This window comes from Electrona antarctica (genome assembly GCF_951216825.1).
Source record: "Electrona antarctica genome assembly, chromosome: 16".
NCBI lineage: Eukaryota > Metazoa > Chordata > Actinopteri > Myctophiformes > Myctophidae > Electrona > Electrona antarctica.
The window spans coordinates 19,270,466-19,291,855 of NC_136797.1; the positions used below are offsets into that span (position 1 = coordinate 19,270,466).

The 21,390-nt window shown below is 43.0% G+C and overlaps 1 protein-coding gene across 1 annotated transcript; it reads left to right on the forward strand.

Annotated features, from left to right (window-relative positions):
* Positions 1 to 1,195: 1,195 nt before the first annotated feature.
* On the forward strand, positions 1,196 to 20,589 carry mamdc4 (MAM domain containing 4; the record flags this gene model as incomplete). Its single annotated transcript, XM_079523921.1, has 25 exons — positions 1,196 to 1,313; positions 1,642 to 1,875; positions 2,440 to 2,565; positions 3,495 to 3,647; positions 5,069 to 5,175; positions 6,178 to 6,333; positions 7,384 to 7,477; positions 7,983 to 8,102; positions 8,920 to 9,018; positions 9,260 to 9,397; positions 9,825 to 9,964; positions 10,430 to 10,538; positions 10,707 to 10,811; positions 10,950 to 11,084; positions 13,086 to 13,213; positions 14,095 to 14,308; positions 15,797 to 15,924; positions 16,548 to 16,638; positions 17,501 to 17,650; positions 17,784 to 17,909; positions 18,530 to 18,654; positions 19,195 to 19,300; positions 19,596 to 19,783; positions 20,262 to 20,339; positions 20,551 to 20,589. The coding sequence occupies 25 exons, from the start codon at positions 1,196 to 1,198 to the stop codon at positions 20,587 to 20,589; spliced, it is 3,207 nt and encodes a 1,068-aa protein (XP_079380047.1).
* Between the last annotated feature and the right edge of the window lie 801 nt (positions 20,590 to 21,390).

Genomic DNA, 21,390 nt, shown 5'->3' on the forward strand with positions numbered 1-21,390 from the left:
GACACCATAAGATTTAAGTTAAAATTGGGGGTAATTCCCTGCGACATACTACTAGGGTCATGTCCAGGCATAGGAATAGCAGATCTACAATCTCAAGTCATGTGCTATTTCTTTTGGGGCTTTTTTGCCTTTATTTGACAGGTGACGGTAGGTAGATGGGGGGGGGGGGGGGGGGGGGGAGAATACACAGCAAGGTTCATCAGGATCGGGACTCGAACGCATGACACACTGTAAAGCTGGCATACCAGCCTAGGGGCCTGGACCGCTGAGCCACGGCCCAGGCCATTTATCTGCTATTTTTGAATAGCCAACAATGTTCTAAATTCTGTATAGCTGTAAAATCTAAAATGACACGGCTTTCCCGGATTGAATGGGTTAAGCAGTGTCAAGGGCCCTGAGTGACAAACCTCCATTTCAAACAAGCTCCTATTGCTGCTGAGCTACAGTACTATAACAGCAGTAGTGCTTCATTTTCTACCATGTCTAATTGTTGTTGTGGCTCCACCCCAAAACCTCAGGCTATACATCAAGGGGCTTCATGTGTGATTTTGAGTCCCCCGGTGACTGTGGCTGGACTGACACATCTACGGATCCCACATATCAATGGCAGAAGTATAGCAGAGGAAACCCCTCTCCCTGTCAAGCAAACATTGGACCTTCTTCTGACTTCACCACAGGGACAAGCTCAGGTATAGTGCTGTTTACACGATAGATAATAATACACAATCCCTTAACCAATTATCCTATCCTAATCCCATACACATCCCTTTTTTGTCTTACAGATGAATAGTGGAATTACAGTTCTGTTTTGCTCAATACTGTAGGTAGAATGATATGTTGACATATGTACAGTACCTCATGCTGCCAAGCATTATTAGGCGTTCATTTTCAATAATGTGTCCATGAATTGTATTTGGCCGTAGACCACCATTTGAAAATATTGTGTGCCAGCCAGGGATACCCATACTGTAGATGAAGATTTGTGTTAAAATGTTCACAACTTGCGGAATGATGTTCCATGCACTATGAGCATGTAGATTTTTGACCAACTTCTGAATCATAAAATAGGGTTAAACAGGTAAAAGTGATTGCTGTGATGCTATATTAACTCATTTAGCTGGAACCCCCTCAGGGACCACACTGTGAGAACCACTGAACTATACTATGTACAATAACACGTTTTACAGGCTTTTATATGGGAGTGAATGCGGTGACGTCGGATTTTCTGATGTCTACAGTCTTGGTGTCACCAGAAATGCGGGACTCTGCACCAACGTGCCGCCTTCGCCTGAAATACTTCCTCTGGGATTCAGGTAGGCCTGCTACTCTATATACATAAACTAGTACAGTTGTTCTCAACCTCTCTCTCGGTGTGTGTGTGTGTGTGTGTGTGTGTGTGTGTGTGTGTGTGTGTGTGTGTGTGTGTGTGTGTGTGTGTGTGTGTGTGTGTGTGTGTGTGTGTGTGTGTGTGTGTGTGTGTGTGTGTGTGTGTGTGTGTGTGTGTGTGTGTGTGTGTGTGTGTGTGTGTGTGTGTGTGTGTGTGTGTGTGTGTGTGTCATTTTGTGTTTTTCCACAAAACTGATCATTTGACTTGCGGTGACAAATCCTGCCTGACAAAGTGTTTCTCTCTGCCCGTCATAGGTATCACAGGGCTGGGTTCCACACCTCTGTGGGCCTCGGTGGTGCGTTCAGGCTCCCGCGAGACTATTGCATGGCGTCCAGAGACCACTAGCGTGCGTGGCTGGAGGGAGGCCACCGTTTTCCTTGGCCGCATTCCCTCGACCTTCCGCATCCACCTCTATTCCCAGCGCTCGCAAGGGAATAAAGGTGATGTCGCTGTTGACCACATGGAGTTCTTGGATTGTGCCCTGCCCAGTAAGTAGTCAATGCAGGTGGCAATGCTTTACCCTTCTTCAGGGTATATTGGTATAACATATACCCTGATATTACAGGGTATAACATATACCCTATGGCCTTTGTCAAACGTTGGTACTCATATTAAACAACGTTGGTAAATAAAAGTATATTTGCATCATGATTACGAGCTGTGCGACCTCTCTTCTCTGTTCAACCATGTTATAAAAGCAATACGCACTAAGAGGGTGTGATCCTCGGAGGCACTCTGCTCCGCGTGGTGGTGCCTCACCAAAACCTATGGCAAACCACGGCCTCTTGGGGCTTTCTTTCCCTTACTGGTCCATTTGGTTACATTGCAATTTATTTAGGCATTTAGCAGGTGCTCTTATCCAGAGAAACATTTGTATACTCTATTCTATGAGCTAAATTTATTTGACATTGTGTGCACTCTACTGAGTGTATTAATCTTGTTTTTTAAAACAAATGGTATCCCAGTCTTCCTCATTGTCATTCACCATGTCTTCTCTATGTTGTCTAGTGGTTCTGATGATGTATGTTGGTCTGGTCTCTCCCTGTCATCAGTACCACTTCCAGGAAAGGAGTGTCCAACAGGGATGCAGGAATGTAGGCGTGAGGGCTGCGTGGCCATGAGCCTGGTCTGTGATGGCAGCGATGACTGTGGCGACGGGAGCGACGAGGAGGCATGTGGTAAGATGTCAGGGAGATACCCTTTACGCTTAAAGGTAGCCTGAGATCCAGACTGCTTGCTACATTCAGCGTTTTCTTTTTCTTGCTTCGCTTCACAGCTTTCCAGTTCACTGGAAAGCCTCCTATCTCTGTGCCCAAATGGGAGAAAACCACTTGTGGCTTCTGATTGGTCTGTGACCAGTGTTGTCCAATGTAAAACTCAAGTCACTTCCTGACTTGTCTATGTAACGGAAATAGGATTCATATAGGACCCTGGCCAGACTTAGTAGCGAAGTGAGAAAAAGACGAACGTAGTGAATCAGGCTGGATGCCCTTTGTCCATTTTCAACATGTCGTCATATAATTGGTCCTTACTATAAAGGCACAGAAACAGCACATAACGGAAAGAGTTGGGCAGGAGCTGTGCTCAAAGGCATGAGAAAATAAAATAAATATCTTTTCAGCAGTGATTTAAAAGTGTGCATCGACTGCGCAGCTTTAACGTGAAGCCTCGAGCCGGCCGCAGCAAAAGCTCGGGTCACCTCTTTTTGTTTGTTTTTTACATGCAGTACATAACATGACATGCTATGGATAATGATAATAATCATAATTCATAGATGCATAATGAAACACTGGAGTTAATATGAATCAATAATGCTCACGATTCACGAACAATGCTAGTTGCCAAGTTCAGTAGATTTCCAGGAACGTCCTGTATCTTTATGGCACATACTGATAAATGGTAAGGGCATGTAAGCCTGTAAGGGCATAAAGTGCAAAGTCACAGTACTTTTTTCGTTAGTAATTCTCCACTTGTCTTAGGGAAATTACTGTCACACTGGCATCGTAAGTGTGTGTGAGAGAGAGAGTTTTCTTTTTAAATAAAATATAAAAATGTGCTCAATTCAATAAGTAGCGCTGTTTTGAGATATGCTTTCTTGTGCCTTCAGACTATTGGGGATGTGACTTTGAGACAGGCTTGTGCAATTGGGACCTGCGGTCTTTGTCCAGTCTAAAATGGCAGCGGACCAGTCAGGAAAACATCTCTACCACCGATCCTCTGAAAGGACCAGGAAGGGACCATTCCCAAAACAGTGCTTCAGGTCGGTGGCAATTCAGAAATGATGATGATGCTGAAATCTCACCATAATCCAGTGATTCTAAACCCTTTTCATTTCAAAGACTCCCAGTTTGATATGCATGATTAGGCCATGGACCCCAATTTGATACAATTGGTTATCTCTGGGTCCCCAACTACACTTTAACCACTTCAACCCCATACCTGGTTGAGAAAAGTCCCCCAGGATTATATTATACTTTTCTGTTTTCACTCTACATTAAATGTCTTTCCTGAAAATAGCTGTTTTCCCCACAACACAGATTTTAAGTGGTATAAGTGGTTATAATCCTCAGTGTTCATTTAACTCTGAGGGTGTACTGTACATTTGGAATTACAGACCCATAACGCTACACCCACCCATGGTGGTTGACAAACAGTGCTTTTTAATCTACATTTAGCATTTCTTGTTACACATTTATCACTTTTTATTAAACAACGTTGTTGAGTACTCGATTCTGATTGGTTGATTAAGGCTTTCTGGCAAGTCTGTTCTGTATAGCACACAACTTTGTTTACCCTGCTATGGCAACAGAAGCTTGTAAGCTCACGTTTTTTTTGTTGTAATCAATCATTCAAGTTGCCATTGATTTAATTCGTAGGTAACTAGCCGTCTAATAAGCATGATAATGTACTGTAGTGTCTGGCGGATATTATTTTCAATTAAAATATGAGCAAAACATGCCAAAGTTGTTGTGTGTGCGTTACAGCGATATTTTGTATTTTAATTTGTATGCATTCTTTTTTAATTTTTATTGATGAAAAGACAGACAACAAAAAAAGACAATACGAAAAAAGAAAAGGGAGAAAAACAAAAACAAGGCTGCATTATTCATTGAAATCCTCATACATTATCACTAGGCTGAAAGAAGAGATCCAACTTTTCCCACTTTTTATAGAACTTATCCTCTTGTAGTCTTAAGTATAAATGTTAGTTTTTCCATAACATACAGTTCCTCAGTAATGTCCATCCAATTTTCTTTCGTTGGTGGGTCCTGTTGGTACCAGCGTCGTGTGATTGCTTTCTTACTTGTTGCTAAGAGGATCTTGATTAAATATTTATCATGTATTAGAAACTCTTCAGGGATATTTCCCAGCAATAAAAAGGAACAAGTCTGAGGTATCTTAAAACACAGAATGGTCTCCAAGGTGGAGTGGATATCCTGCCAGTATTTCTGAATTTTAGGACAAGTGCAGAATATATGAGCGTGGCCCGCCTCCTTGTGGCCACACTGTCTCCAGCATGGCTGTTCTGTTTTCAATTGTCTTGACTTAATTGTAGGTGTTGTAAAAAATCTCATTAGGTTCTTCCAACAGAATTCTCTCCACATTCTTGAGTTGGTAGACGTAATTTGTAATTTGTATGCATTATTATAGTACTGTACTGTACATTCTGTTCCACTACAGGTCACTTCCTTTATGTCACCGTGCCTGATGCGGGTCTGTTGGGTTCTGATTGGGCATCTTTTCAGAGTCCTCTCCTTGAGCCTACCAATAGCACACATCCCTGCAAGGTAACCCCGCCCACCCACACCTGCCTTTTGTCATTGCAGTAATCTAGCTGCAACTATCTATTATTTCTTGTTTTAGCGATTATTCTACCGATTACTATGCTGCTATTTTTCAATAGCTAAAGCATAACATAATGCTAACACCAAAAGGGGTTCCCGCCCCAAAATGGGTTAATAGACAGCGTAGGGTATCATGCCCCTTGAAGCGATTTTCTTTATATAAAAAGATATATTCTTATATAAAAAGAAAATGGTATACTGCAACCGGCTTTGTCAGGCGTCTATGCGAACACAATTGGCCCGTGTTCTGGGGAGGGAAGCCAGGCGGGGACGGTGATATTGGTCACTGCATGTATTCCTACGGGCTGCGGCGACACCTGTCAGTGGGGAGTGTTGGGCAGGAGGAGTAGGGCGAAGGCTCTACGTCCTCCTGGTGGGGGCTCCTCACAGGCAGGTGAGCCAGAAGGATATAACAGCAGTGACAACACAAATGTGTATGGGGAGGAATAAATACATTGGCATATTAACTAAATTGAGGATAAAAACGGGGTACATTTTTGAGGGGCGCTAGCTCCTCCTATGCCCAGCTTTCCGGGTTTGTGTAAACACAAACATTGAAGATAAAAGTGAAGACGGAAAAGTGAGGACGCAAATTGTGATTGGCCAGAATGAGATGATGTGTGATGAATTGATTAGAGCGCCCATTACTTAACATAGGTGTGATTATTTTATAGCTATCAAGAATTGACATGATTTGTTTGTGTCAATAATCAACTAAATAGATTAGTCTGATCAATTAATGTTGCACCCCTACACTCATCTGATCGTCCTCATGGCCTGAGTGAAAGCCCTTCTGATTAAAGAGTGCAATACTCTTTTGAATCATGAGAATTTATCCCTGAGAATTGAGATGTGTTTTACATAATTAACGTACATCATGTCAGATACATTGATGATCCCATTTGTAACATGAACCACATGTTGAACATATTTGTCCTCCTGTAGATGGTGATGTACACACATCAGTTTGGCCCAAGGTCCGGGGGTCTAACTGTGCTTGTGGCAGATACTAAGATCTACCCTGTGTGGGAGAGGGGTGGTGCTTTGGGGGACCTTTGGGTGAAGGCAGAAGTGGAGATTGTCTCTGACTCCCATTTCTTTGTGAGTAATTGATCAGATGTCTAAGTTTGCAAGATGTACAGTATCATAAAGATGTAAATAAATAAATACTAATATGTTAATTGTTTAGTGTACACAAGATCCGTCTGTTTAGTGTACACAAGATCAGTGCTTCTCAAACATTTTTATGTCAAGGACCCGCAAATTGATGTGTTTTAGGCCGCGCGATTTGAAAATATCTTGTGCCAGTGGGGATGCCCATAAGTGATACATGTATATGTTTTTGTCAGAATAACTGTAGATTTAGTACAGAGTTCTACAACAAACTTTACTATACTGTAGATTTAGTACAGAATTCTACAACTATCTATAGTATACTATAGGTGTGGAGATAATATTTTAGATAGTTAAACCTATGATCTGGATATTCTTATATTCTCTCATTGTGTTGATAGCTGGTGAAATTACATGAGATTACAGTCACTGTACTTCTAGATGCACTTGGGGTGTAAAAGTATACGTCTTAATGTGTTTTAAAGGAACAGCTATAGAGCGTCGCAGTCCCGCACCCTTTCATGACGACGCCAGGCCCAGGAAATGATTCCCAATGCATGTTTCCCATAGACATTTCAAAAAGTATTTATTTAAAGACGGTTACGCCGCGGACAAAGCCAACTCGAGTTGTGACAAATCATGACAATAAACACAATATTTTGGACCAAACAAATAATTACAAAGAAGAAAAACAACAAAAAAAGTGTTGTAACCTGCCGTTTTTGTCTTCTTTCTAATTCTTTGTTTGGCCCAAAAAATTGTGTTTGTTGTCATGATTTTTCACAACTTGAGTTGGCTTTGTACGAGGCTAAAAGGGTCTTTAAATAATATACTTTTTGTAAAGTCTATGAGGAAAATGAACGGGGAATCATTGCCTGGGCCCTGGTAGGGGGCGGGACTGCAACGCTCTATACAGTCTTTCGTTTCTTGCCTGTGAGATGACCTTTGTAACGGCACGTATGAAGTGGCATTAAGTTCATTCGCACCGTATCCACCATTCTTCTCTCAAGTGTTTCTATGTCAATGATTTCCTTATAGATTATATTCATGGCAGCAATGAGGGATTTCGCGTATGGAGGGATTGCAATCGACAGCATTATGATGTCTCCTGAATGCCGTGTGGCAATAAACGGTATCAGCCTTTAAGATCACCACTACACTCACAAGAAAATACAAGCATTCTTCTGCTGGATATGACTTTGAAAAACAGTTAACATCTGAAACAGTGTGTCCTCTGTACACAGTAAACTCCTCAGTGTTACTTTATCCATTTATATATCTGAGAGTATATAAATCAAACCAAATGGACCCTCACAGGTCCATTTGGTTTCACTTGTATATTCTCAGAGTTTTATTTGTACACTCTCAGAGAACATTGAGGATTGAACACTGAGGATTTCACAGTAAGATGATCTCTGTCTTGAGGGCGGCCGTCTGGGAATTGGAAGGTCACTGCTTCGACCTGCAGTGGCTCGCCCAGTCTACGCGTGGAAGTGTCCCCAAGCACGACACTTGACTCCTACCAGCATCCCCCATGTGCTCATCTGAGCCATCCCAGCATCCATCTGCTGGCTGCATGCAGAAAAGTAATTTCTCCCCTTGCAGGGGACCGGTAAACACTCTGTCTTCTTTTACAGCCAGTCAGCCTAATGTAACCTCCTTACCGGAACCCCCCGGACATCCCTGCACTGATAAGCCTGAGCTGATGTGTAATTTCAACCCTGACTGTGAGAATGCAGAGGATGAAGCCAGCTGCGGTCAGTTCATTTTTAGCTGATTGAATAATCCGTTATATAAGCATGTTCCATTTTAAATTCATACTGTATAACTTTTTCAACTAAACAAATGTTATTTTCAGCGTTCCTCCCCAACAATGTAATGACACCAGAGCAAACAGCAGATCTACAAGCTATTTTTGCTACTTTTGTGTGACGAGAGAGGGCATTCATATAAGAAATAAATATGGGGAAAAAGGTTTCTTCCCGACAATATCTTTGACAGGACAGTGTCGAGTGAATTCAGATATATTCAGCAACATAGGCCTCCAGATGGAATGGAACTGTGGCCATGGTGGTTGACATACCATCCAGTCCTCCACTGGTGCACAGCCCTGGAGCTCTGTTTAACATTAAGGCAGGGTCTACAGTGTGGCTCTGATCACTTTGTGCGGTCTATGAAGTCAGGCATAAGTCAAAAATTGTCATTTCAGTTTGATATGCAAGTGGCCAGGGACCCCCATTTGATAAACCTTTCTATCTCTGTGACCACAATCTACACTGTAGATTGTGGTCTATTGTGGAACCAAATGGACTCTGAGAGTCCATTTGGTTCCATCTGTACGCTCTCAGAGTTACAGATTATGACAGTGTGTTATTTAGAATATAGGCATTAACCCCATGATTTGTATTGTTCATGTACAATAGTATTTGTGTTGGAAAATATCTGTTTCAAACCATTTCCAATTAATATTTATTTTAGTTTTTGTTGCAAGTTACAAAGTTAGTTTTGTGAACTTGTGATTAATTTATTTTCTGTGATTTGTATTTTGTAGAATGACATTAGTTTGCTCCTCAGGTGATTTCTCCACTGCTCGGGGCAGTGCTGGTTGGACTGATGCAAGTGTAGGAAGTCAACAATGGGTGCTGCACGAGAAGTACAATGAAACTGACAACGGTACAATAGTGTGTGTGTGTGCGCGTGTTACAGATATATTCTAGATACATATCTTTAGCATTACTCCTCACTCACTCTCTCTCGCTCTCTCTCTCTCTCTCTCTCGGTCGCTCACACTCCTCATTTGTGTGTGCACACACGTGTGTGTTAACAACTTAATTGTTTTTTTATTATAGATATAGATAGGAGATACCTGTGTCTCTTAAACTTTATCAGTACTTTCTCCCTGTGTCTCTCTCAGATGAATACTTGTATGTAACCGGTGCCCCAGGCCAGCAGCTAACAGAGGCCCAGACACTGACTCCTCTCCTGGGTCCCTCTGGTCCAGCATGCACCGTCACTTTCTCCTATGCTCTGACTGGAAATCCAATACACATTGGTACACACTACTTACCATACCTACTTCCAGAGTCTCACCTAACATCTTTGAGCAGTGCAGCTGCTCCTATGATCTGTCTGTCTGTCTGTATGTCTGTCTGTCTGTCTGTCTGTCTGTCTGTCTGTCTGTCTGTCTGTCTGTCTGTCTGTCTGTCTGTCTGTCTGTCTAGGCCGTCTGAGCACGGAATGTGCTCATATGATTGGGCATCATGTTATTGACATCATCAGTTTTTGTTGTTTCTTGTTTTGCCTTTTAGGACATGCCCAAAATAGGGATCGCTTAATAATCTATAACTTTATTAAATTATTGATAATTTGTTTTTATAATCGATTAAATCAATTATTTTGAGAAACTGCTGCACCCCTGATCCATGCGTATTGATATTCTTGGTTTATTGGTTACGTAACTTTGTACTTTGGTCCTGTAGGTGAGGTGTCCCTCAGGGTGATAGACAGCTGGCTGGGCATCCAGCCTAAGCTTTGGGAGTACAGTGGAAAGACAGGTCAAGATCCAGAATCATGGATGTCGGCTGAGGTCCCCTTAGGAGCCAGGAAATATCGTTTTCAGGTACACTTTAAATGGGCCAAGGGTTGATCAGTTCTTCAAACGCACGCATGAAAAACCAAACAATTAGAACTACATTCCTAGGTGCTTTGAAATTCCATTCAATTCAGATTCCTTAACATGTGTCTCAGTGGACACTCCTCGCCTGATTCCGATTCATTGCGTGATGGTGTCGGCATGTCGCTCACTGAAAATAGCAGATCTACAAGCTCTACAAACGCGTCAAAACAGAGTATAAGTTAAGCCTTACTCACGCGTTGTTGTTACTTTGTTACCACAGCAACCAATGCAGATGGTTGAAAGATGTCCGATTACACAAATCCGACCTGATCGCTTGCAAAGAACTGTGTGGCCAGTCGGTCCTAAAGATCAGACTTGAGAAACAAATCGTACTGTAATTACTTGTGGCCTGAACAAACTTTAAGCTTTAATAATTAATCGATCTGTGTTGGGCTTTCCCTTCCCTAGCTGGCGTTTGAAGCTCGTGCTAAAAAGCTGTGCGCCTGCGCTCAGCTCAAAGTGAGCAACGTGCGCTACCTCAACTGCCACGCCAACTATCTGCCACATTCTCCAACAGGTACAGTAGCCTGAAATGTGGTTTTACATAGTACATACTGTATATACGGGTATGTGTAATGTTTCATAACTGCTTCAGCATACACTTCAAACCTTTTGAGTTTGGGTACATTTGGTCCCATTTCTACATGAATACATTATCTGACTTAAATGATTCTCTTCTGGACAGAGCTGGCATGTAACTTTGAAGATGGCCTTTGTGGCTGGTACCAGGATAAGACTGATAACTTTGACTGGACTGTTCTTCCTGGGATGGATCACACCATTGGAGTCGGTACGATGAACGCCTGTCTGTCTGCCTGCCTGCCTGCCTGTCTTACTACGTAGCTACCAACCAACCAGCCATTAGGATTCATCCAAACTACTATACCAATGCTGACCCTCATGCCCTTCCCTCTCGTTCCACATCCAGGTAAAAGTCTAGTTGTAGACGTTTGGGATCCAGAACTGCGTGGTGCCATCGGCCGCCTGCTGTCGTTTCCACAAAAAGGGAGCTCTAAAGAACGCTGTCTCACCTTCTATTACAAACTCTATGGGCCGCAGACGGGTGAGCTGGAGCAGTGGTTCCCAAAGTGGGGTCCGGGGACCCCCAGGGGTCCATGGGGGAGTCCTTGAAATGTAACGGGTTGAGAATCACTGCTAGAGCCGTAAAAATCTTCTCTTATGGGTGGTCCCTGAAATGTCTTTTCAAATGGGGGTCGGCGGGCTCATTACTGTCAATTTGGGGGTCCTTGACATGAAAAGGTTTGGCAACCACCGGCATAGAGCAGTGGTTTTCAAAGTGGGGGCCGCGGCCCACCCGGCCATCAGGGTGCTAGACCCTCCTAGGCCCACCCGGCCATCAGGGTGCTAGACCCTCCTAGGCCCACCGGGCCATCAGGGTGCTAGACCCTCCTAGGCCCACCCGGCCATCAGGGTGCTAGACCCTCCTAGGCCCACCCGGCCATCAGGGTGCTAGACCCTCCTAGGCCCACCCGACCATCAGGGTGCTAGACCCTCCTAGGCCCACCCGGCCATCAGGGTGCTAGACCCTCCTAGGCCCACCCGGCCATCAGGGTGCTAGACCCTCCTAGGCCCACCCGGCCATCAGGGTGCTAGACCCTCCTAGGCCCACCCGGCCATCAGGGTGCTAGACCCTCCTAGGCCCACCCGACCATCAGGGTGCTAGACCCTCCTAGGCCCACCCGGCCATCAGGGTGCTAGACCCTCCTAGGCCCACCCGGCCATCAGGGTGCTAGACCCTCCTAGGCCCACCCGGCCATCAGGGTGCTAGACCCTCCTAGGCCCACCCGGCCATCAGGGTGCTAGACCCTCCTAGGCCCACCCGACCATCAGGGTGCTAGACCCTCCTAGGCCCACCCGGCCATCAGGGTGCTAGACCCTCCTAGGCCCACCCGGCCATCAGGGTGCTAGACCCTCCTAGGCCCACCCGGCCATCAGGGTGCTAGAGGCCCAACCGGCCATCAGGGTGCTAGACCCTCCTAGGCCCACCCGACCATCAGGGTGCTAGACCCTCCTATATCCAGCTAAACTTCCTCTTAAATAAACATTAAATTCCCATTGACAATGCATGGAAAATGTTATGTCATAGTGTCAAATAGGCATAGTGTCTATTTTATGTCAAGAGGATGTACGATGATACGATCTTTCACACAGATTTTTGAGGGGCGCTAGCCCCTCCTATACACGGGTTTAATGTTTGTTTTGTAAACGCCGTTGACAATGAAGGGAAAATGTACGTCATTATGTGCCTCATTATGTCATATTGTCTCTTTATTGTTAATGGCGTTTAATGTTTGTGTTGGCACCGTTTGTTTTACTGTATATCACCATTACATCGCCTAATCAACATGAGTTAGACTTTAATATATTAGCGCCCCTCACTTCACTTTTATTATTTTATTTTTATTTATTATTCCAATTAAGTTCAAGGACGAGATAATATCTTGTCCGGATGAGATATTATCTTGTCCGGATGAGATAACATCTTGTCCGGACGAGATAATCGCGTCCGGACGAGATAATCGCGTCCGGACGAGATAATTTATGTTTCTTACCATGGCCACTCAGGGACTCGAAAAAGGAAAAAACTGAACTTTCAGTAGATTATCTGTGGTCTGAATAATTTGTCTCAAACTACTGTAGTTCTGATTTGCCTGTGGACTGTGATGATGTAACAGTCCACACATCCCATATGACATAACAATTTGTCAGCAGATGTCACTGTTGAGGGATTTCTCCTGTTTTTATTGCAGCTCAAAAGGCTTCAGAACACACAGAGAAAACCCCATCACACAGAAAATCCACTGAATGTTCAAAGTTCAGGTTGTTTGGGTGTAATTGAGGTCATAAATCCAAAAATAAATGAAAATGAATGTCATGAAACCTTTACATTGTATACTAGGGTTTATGTGAATCTTTTCAATTATCGCTTAAAGTAAAAACAAAACAAGGTCAGACTGTTCTGCATCTATGACTATTTTCTCAGTTTCACACATGTTTCTCCCCATTGCTTCCTTCATACTTGACACTGCTGTTCTCCACGCAGGTGTGCTTAATGTTAAATTGCTGGATAGCTTAGGATCTGAAAAACTGCTCTGGACCCGAACTGGCGCCCATGGAAATGTATGGCATGAGGGCCACTGCACAGTACCCGACCAGCACTCCAAGTTCCAGGTACAGTATGAGTTAAAACCCAGCACCTAACTCCTAACATAACCTCAAACTTTCCAGACCCCATGAAGTTTTATGTTTTCTTTTTTTTCTTTTTCTTTTTAATAAAATTAAAAACTGAACTACCCCTATGTCATCAAAGAAAACCTCATAAAAAAATAGCGGTCTACAAGCTCGCAACATGACACGTTGTCCGTTGTGAGCTTGTAGATGGCTTGCAGGGGACTATATAACAGGCTTTGAGTGATCCACGCGATCAGTCTGTCAATGCCAGGCTAAGGATTATCTTGCAAAACATGTTAATATCATAATGTTTGCTACAAACTTATTTTCTTAATTTACCTAAAACCAAGCTAAACCTGACAAATGTACTTCCCATATCCAGAATTAGTTATTTTGTTAATCCCCCCTCAACAAAACCCCTGTGATCATTCTAAACAAAGACTTGTACATTAGCGCCACCTTGTGCTCATCTGTCAACTCCAATAGCACATGTCACAAGCACAGAAATGTGAGATATGCTGATTCCAACAGTTTACTTTAAACTTTAGATTTTTGGTGAGCTGAGGACAGACGTCTGCCATGGGCAACTACTATGATGAGGGCTGAGTAAAACAAGATAAGAAACTCCCTTCCTGATCTTTGAGCTCTTCTTGCGACTCGCTTCAACCTTTACTTACTGTAGTTTTATGACTAATTTGCGGAACTAGCAGATCTGCAAGCTCACACCTTCTTGAATCCCAGCATGTTTTAAGCTTGTAGATCTATGTTAGCTTTTTTTTTTTTTTTTTTTGTCAAACGTCAGTGTTAATGTAGTTAACATTAGTTTCACATTTGCTCTATACATTGTTACTCACACTCTACACACACTAAACTCTGAACAGCTGGTGTTCGAGGCTGTTCGCTTCGGCTTTGATGGACGGGTGGCCATCGACGACGTGGCTCTCCTGGAGCGTACCTGCTCGGTGGCCAGGATGTGTTCGTTCGAAGGCCAGCATTGTGGCTACACCAGCTCTGGTACCATCGCCTGGCTCCACAGAAACGGAGAAACCTCAATCAATGGCCCTAGCATAGACCACACTCTGGAGACTCCAAATGGTGAGACATAAGTTATGTAAGGCTCAAAGTACTCAATTCAAGGACCCCTAGTTTGGTATGTTAACATCAGGAAAAAAAGGACATTTGTGTTTGTTAGATTATGAGTTGAGCTGACTAGGTGGGTTGTGTCCATGAATAAATCTGCAAATGCCAAACAGACTTCAATGATCCAATACAACAAGAGTCAAAAGCAACAGCAGAATAAGCTATCAGTTACACGGTGTTACAAGTGAGCTGGTTATTAAGCAACATGTACAGTACCAGACTTCATTTTGCAGACTGATATGATCCAGTTATACTAATATTGTGATTATATTTGACTTGTAGGTTTCTACATGATGGCAGAAACTGGCAAGAGTGTCCTTGCGGCAGGAAGTACAACCTCTCTGTCGTCCCCTGTACGCAGTGGATCTTTGATGACACAGTGTGTCCATTTCTGGTATCACAATAGTGGAGACTATCCTGGTAAGACAGTAGGGCTGCACAGAGGCCTACAGTCTGGGGCAAGGCCCCCTTGGCATTTTAGGGGGCAAGGCTCCTTGGCATTTTAGGGGGCAAGGCCCCCTTGGCATTTAAGGGGCAAGGCCCCCTTGGCATTTTAGGGGGCAAGGCTCCTTGGCATTTTAGGGGGCAAGGCCCCCTTGGCATTTTAGGGGGCAAGGCTCCTTGGCATTTTAGGGGGCAAGGCCCCCTTGGCATTTTAGGGGGCAAGGCTCCTTGGCATTTTAGGGGGCAAGGCCCCCTTGACATTTTAGGGGGCAAGGCTCCTTGGCATTTTAGGGGGCAAGGCCCCCTTGGCATTTTAGGGGGCAAGGCTCCTTGGCATTTTCTTGCCCCCTTGGCATTTTTTGAGGGTGCAAATGCCAGGGAAGGAAGGCCATCAAATAAAACAAGATTTTAGTCCATTGAAAAAATTTATTGAATTTAAGGGTGAGGGATGATTTTAAATTAAATATGTAGACTATCTGCAGCGAAATAAAAAACAATATGGTATTTACAATCTGATCAATGCTCAGCCCTGCCCCAATCAAAATCACTGGATTGGTTTAAAGATGGGTACTCAGGGGAGTTAAGAATTCATAATCTCAACAAAAGACACTGGAAAGAAAGACTGGCTGCACATATCCATTATTTTCATAGGGATTATTCTATTGATTACTTTTTTGAACAAACAAGACACGTGTAGGCTATTTTAAAATTGTACATATTTTATCAAGAAATCTTAATCGAATAACCACCTGTTCTATTTTACTCTCAGTCGCACATGGGTGTCATACAAAAACAGATAAATTGCTGATCTGAAGTTCACAGGGCTATTTTCACTCGTTTATTTTCAAAATGTTTGCCTATAAGGATATGCCCAAATTAGAGATTGATTATTAATCGATGATTTTATAAACTAATCAATGAGATTATGATTGATTAAGTGTTGCACCCCTAGCGTATGTGTTTGTAATCGTTTCATATGCATTTCTATGTGTATGCCAGGTTCTCTCACTGTGTACATGAAGCCGGTGGAGGGGGAGAGAGTCGTGGTCTTCTCTGATAATCTGGACCAGGGAGATGAGTGGCGCCATGCCAGCGGCAACATCACCACTACCCTTGTGGACTGGCAGGTACAGACAAATGGACGTCACATGTCCTTAATTCATTCATGGATTCAGTTAATTTGCACAATAATGATCATAGAAAGTACCATTCATTTGCCAATAGAAGATATAAAATGTATTGTTAATTATTATTTCATTTAATTTCAATTATTTGTTTACTGAATTGTGGATATCTATTATTATTATTATTATTATCTATTGAATATCTATTTCCGAAGGTTTTTAATAATTTTGTTTTGTTTAGAAAGAAAGAGATACAAAACAAAATATAGTAAATACATACTACTTGAGCTGAGAACCTACGTACATTGATATGCTAGTCAAGAAACATTTAGTAAAAATGCATCAGACACTGCATTTTGTAACCACTTCAACTTTAGATATTGTTGACTGGAGTCCCCCCATAGACGAATCCGCAGAGTGGCAACCATAACTGCATTGTCAAGCGGCGATAAATGCCGATAATGAGAGCCGATTGACGCAGTTATGATTGTGCCCAGCCCAGGGCAGCGCTCCACGGATTCGTCTACACTAGGCTCCCCTCCTTTTTTCTCTGTATGCCTAATCTATTTAGCCGAAAATAGCCAATCTACAAGTTCACAACGTGACAGTCTACTTTGTTGTTGTAGCTGGAATTTGAGGCATCTGGAGCAGGGGGTGACAACACTCACATTGCAATTGATGACGTCGTTCTCTCAGGTCACCCATGTCAAGATCAAGGTTTGTACAATGGCCTATTAGCTTGCGGTTTTAATTCCAGTGTTTCTCTGGATCAGCCCACTTGAAATCAAACGTGTTGCAATGGACTTCCATGGACTGCCCTAGGGTAGGTACCCTCACAAAAAAACATGCAGTTATCCTGGTCTCTAAACTGCCTCCCCCTGGCCAGCCAGGGCGCCTGATGGAGGGGAAAGGAACTGGTCGGAATAACGTGTTCCTTCCACGTGCTACGTCCAACCGGGGAAACTCCCCCCTGTCAGGTGAAAAGAAGCGGCATGAGGTCAGTCCGTTGCTCTCCCCAGGTTGGCGGAGAGAGGGTAGAGCCAGGACTACATTAGATAATTGACACTGGGTGAAAAAATGAGCATTGTGGGATAAGAATTATAGAAATGAATGATGACTTATTAATGAATTGATAATTAGATGTATGCATTAATGGGCTTACTGTAATGTACTGTTATAGCATTCCTGTGTCATTGTGGTGTGTTCGACCAGTGGTTCTCAAACCTTTTAGTTTCAAGGACCCCAGTTTGGTATGCATTAGGCCTCGGACCCCCATAACTCTGAGAGCGTACAAATGGACCTGTAAGGGTCCATTTGGTTCCATTTGTATGGTTACAGACCTGTAATCGTCCATTTGGTGCCTAACAATAAAACATTTATCTGGAGACCCTCCTGTTTGTTGTTATTTATTTGTTTATTGTTTAATTGAATCCCCATTAGCTACTACTACCTTTGCAGCAGCTGCTCTTCCTGGGGTCCCCAGGAAATAAATAACATTACATAACATGAAAACATTTTACACGACAGTAAAACGGTTAAAAAAATTAAAATACAACCAATGTGTTATCCAATGTGTCAGGTTCCAAATGTACCCTGGAGCGAGGTCTGTGTGGCTGGAGCAACACTCAGAGTCACCATCAGGACAAATTGGACTGGGAGCTGACCAGCCAAGAGGCAGAGACACATTACCGTACCCCTGCTCATGACCACACCCTACAGACCGAGAGAGGTAACAACACAACATAATGTGATGTGGGTGTGCGTCAGCTTGCATGCGTGTGTGTGAGTCGTGACCCATATCGTTTGCAACCAAGATATGCAAGGTGTAAAGCAAGACTGATACGTTTTCATTTTCCACGCAGGTCACTTCCTGTTCCTTCCCAGCAGCAGCCGTACCCCAGCCACTGACAACGCATTGCTGCTGAGTGCACACCTTCCCCCAACCAAGGGCACCTGCCTCAGATTCTGGGCTCACAGGCCATCATCTTGTAAGCAACTACACCAGTGCTTCCTTTTGAATTTCAAGAACACCCAGTTTGATATGCGTTGGGCCATGGACCCCCATTTGATAAAATATTTTATCTCTAGGAACTCAATATACAATGTGGCATCCTCTGTGTTCATTTAACTCTGAGTGTGTACAAATGGTTCCGTATGGTTCATCCTGCAATCTTCCCATTGGATTAGCATGCAATATCTTGCGTGCATGTCATTTGAGGGTGCTGTTACAGGATAGGACATGTAATGGTAATCACTCAAATTGTTAGGGTTCTTCCTCCTGGGAGCATGTTTAAGTTGAATACAGTCAAGTAATAATACAGGGAAGTTTAATACAGTCCACCCACCAAAGTGGTGGCACTAGAGGAGTCACCTAAATCAGTTGGATCCATCCTCCGGGAAGCATGACAAGTTGTCATTTTTGACAACAAATACACACAACAAATTCCATCGTAGGGTTATTATTTGTTTGAGTGGTGCGACCCCCCTATAGACAGCTATGTGCGTCCCTGGCTGTGTCTGAGCACGTTTTAGAATGTTTAGTGGTGGTGATTGGTTGGAAAGACATAATAATAATGTATACTGTAATATGTCACATCTGCGTATACAGCTGACAGCCAGTTGAAGGTGAAGAAGCGAACTAAAGCTGAAGTAGTGACGCTGCTAAAGCTAACTGAGGTGGGAGGAGTGTGGCAACGCTTTGACATTAACATTATCTCTACTCAGGATTACCAGGTGAGACTCAACACTCTAACAAGTGTAATGTCTGGATATGATAGATGAATGAATGAATACATGAATAAATAAACCTGTGAGATATACAGTACAATACAAATGATCCATTCTCTCAAATTGAACATAACTAAAGCATCATTGACATATTGATCTCATTCTCAATAATGGACGTAATGGATACTACCTGTTCTACCACCAGTAATGTAATATCCCACTTATTTGAAATAATCATAGTCTTTGAATAGAAAGCAAGACTAGAGACTTAAAACACCCCGATATCGGACCCTAGATGCTGTGCTGCTCCTTAAACCCAACCGGACCAAGGTGCTTCAAACCGAGATACCCGCAACTCTCACTAGCAGAGATTTAAATCAGATTTTTTTTCTTCAGCGAGGTCTTGTAATATATCCTGCATATCTTTCTGTATACAACTTAGATCTGTGATTCCCAAACCGTTCAAACTGTTCTAGATATACAGCATGCTCACAAACCTTACTGTGTATGTAGTTTAAGTGTTGATTATATCCTATATGTTATCAGATTTTGCTTGAAGGAATCAAAGGCTCTGCAGGAGTTCTGGCTTTGGATGATATTGAATACACCATAGGTGTCGACTGTGCTGGAAAAGTAGCAGATCCATTGCCACGTAAGACAACAGCACACAAATTCCCCCCCAGGCAATAATACAGTATCCTCATAATTTCTCTATCCATACAGTGGCTGTAGAAAGACTTTGAAAGTCAAGACCAGGTGCTTTCCCTACAGTGTTCAAAGACATAGGAGCAATCTCATGTTAATGGAAGTGTATGCTTTTTATAGCCACTGTATGCCTGACTTACCTATCGTCAACCCTACAGTATATGAAACATTGAAGTTCTCTTCATTGCATATTTAGTTATATCTACTTCAGATAATATCTAACAGTACCTGATCTCCCTCAGCCAAGCCACCCCAAGACGACAAAGGAGGCATTGCAGCATCGGTCATTGTTGTTTTGTTGCTGGTGGGCACACTGTGTGGCTTACTGTACTACTACCTGCAAACACATGAGAGAGCCAAGATGGATGCAATCCCACCGGTGTCTGGAGCTGATGGTTTCAGCAATGAAATATATGAGCCTGATCTCACAGTGAGTATATCAGTCATTACAGACATTACAGTGTTACTGAAAATACAGTACTAGTCACTTTTCAGGAAATAGAAAAAATAACCTGTATTTCAATGGATCCAATGTAGTTATTATTTAGTCACAATCTCTTCACAAGATTGTACTCTTCTCAATACTTTTAATTGAAAAAAGTTTCACAGATCTACAAGCTCGACTTAATTTTGCTACTTTGTGTGACACTGTAGTATGACAAGTTGGTGTTAATTTGCAGAAAAAAACAAAAACCAAAGAGTTGAAATATGGAGATAATGTTTCTGCCCGACAATAATTACACGCTAGTTTATATGAGCATTGATCTGTGCAATGGGCATTAGATCACAAATGGTCTAGCATCTATCTGTGAACTGTATGAAATATCCTGCACAAATAGACCTATTCATGTTACTGGTGCTACTATTATTTGATGTGTAAATAAATGTTGCATTTAACTATTCCACAGCAGGACCGCGTGCCTGTGTCCAAAGTGCAGAATCCTCAAATGATGGCTGGGTTCGACAATATCAATGTGACAATCTCTGTAAGGGAATTTAAATATCCATAGTCTATATTTTTTTATGTTTTGCATTATATGGATTATGAGCGTGAGGACACACACCAAACTTTAGCCGCAGTTATGAACCTTATCACACACATACAGTACAGCTGTGGGGATGTTTTCCTCACAGCTGATTGATGTTGCTGTGCAGTAGGTTGTTCTCATCTTGATGTACTTCCTGCTGTCCTGACAGGAGAGTGAACCGGTGGTCAGGGAGATGGAGGTGGCCTGAGTCGGCAAAAGGGGTTCCTGCCACCAGGAAGTGGCGCTCAACAATTGAGGCGATGTCACAGCAGCAGAACTGCTTGTGTCGTCTTTGCACACACACGCACGCGTACACACACGCGTGCACGCACACAGACACGCGCGCACACACACACACACACACACACACACACTGGAAAACACCGTGATCCATTGTGAAGGATACATTTGTGAAGCTGCCATAGATTTGGCTACGGGGCGGAGCTCTCCTGTGAACATGTCGGTGGTGGACAAAGCTTGTAGATCTCCAATTTTCACTATACTGAAATAGTGGTTAATTCATAGTGTACCTTTCCTTCTTCCTAGAAATATAGTGGAGTCAAAATACAATGTCTGTATCAGATAAGTAAAAGAGGAGGGCTGCAGCAGCGTTCTTAAAGTCTGTGAAAGATAAATGCAGAGTAGTCTATGAATTGTGGTGGACTGAAAAGTCATCCAAAAATACAAAGTACAAGTACAGATACTCAAAATGTGTTACTTTAATATAGTACTCAAGTAAATGTACTTTGTTACTGTCCAACTGGTTGGTATGAATACCAACGAACTCTGGATTCTGGATACCGTTGGTAGGCTATAGGTCCACACAGGACCACGGTCTGGATACCGTTGGTAGGCTATAGGTCCACACAGTAAGGCTGCTCAGCATTCTGGATACCGTTGGTAGGCTATAGGTCCACACAGGAAGGCTGCTCAGCATTCTGGATACCGTTGGTAGGCTATAGGTCCACACAGTAAGGCTGCTCAGCATTCTGGATACCGTTGGTAGACT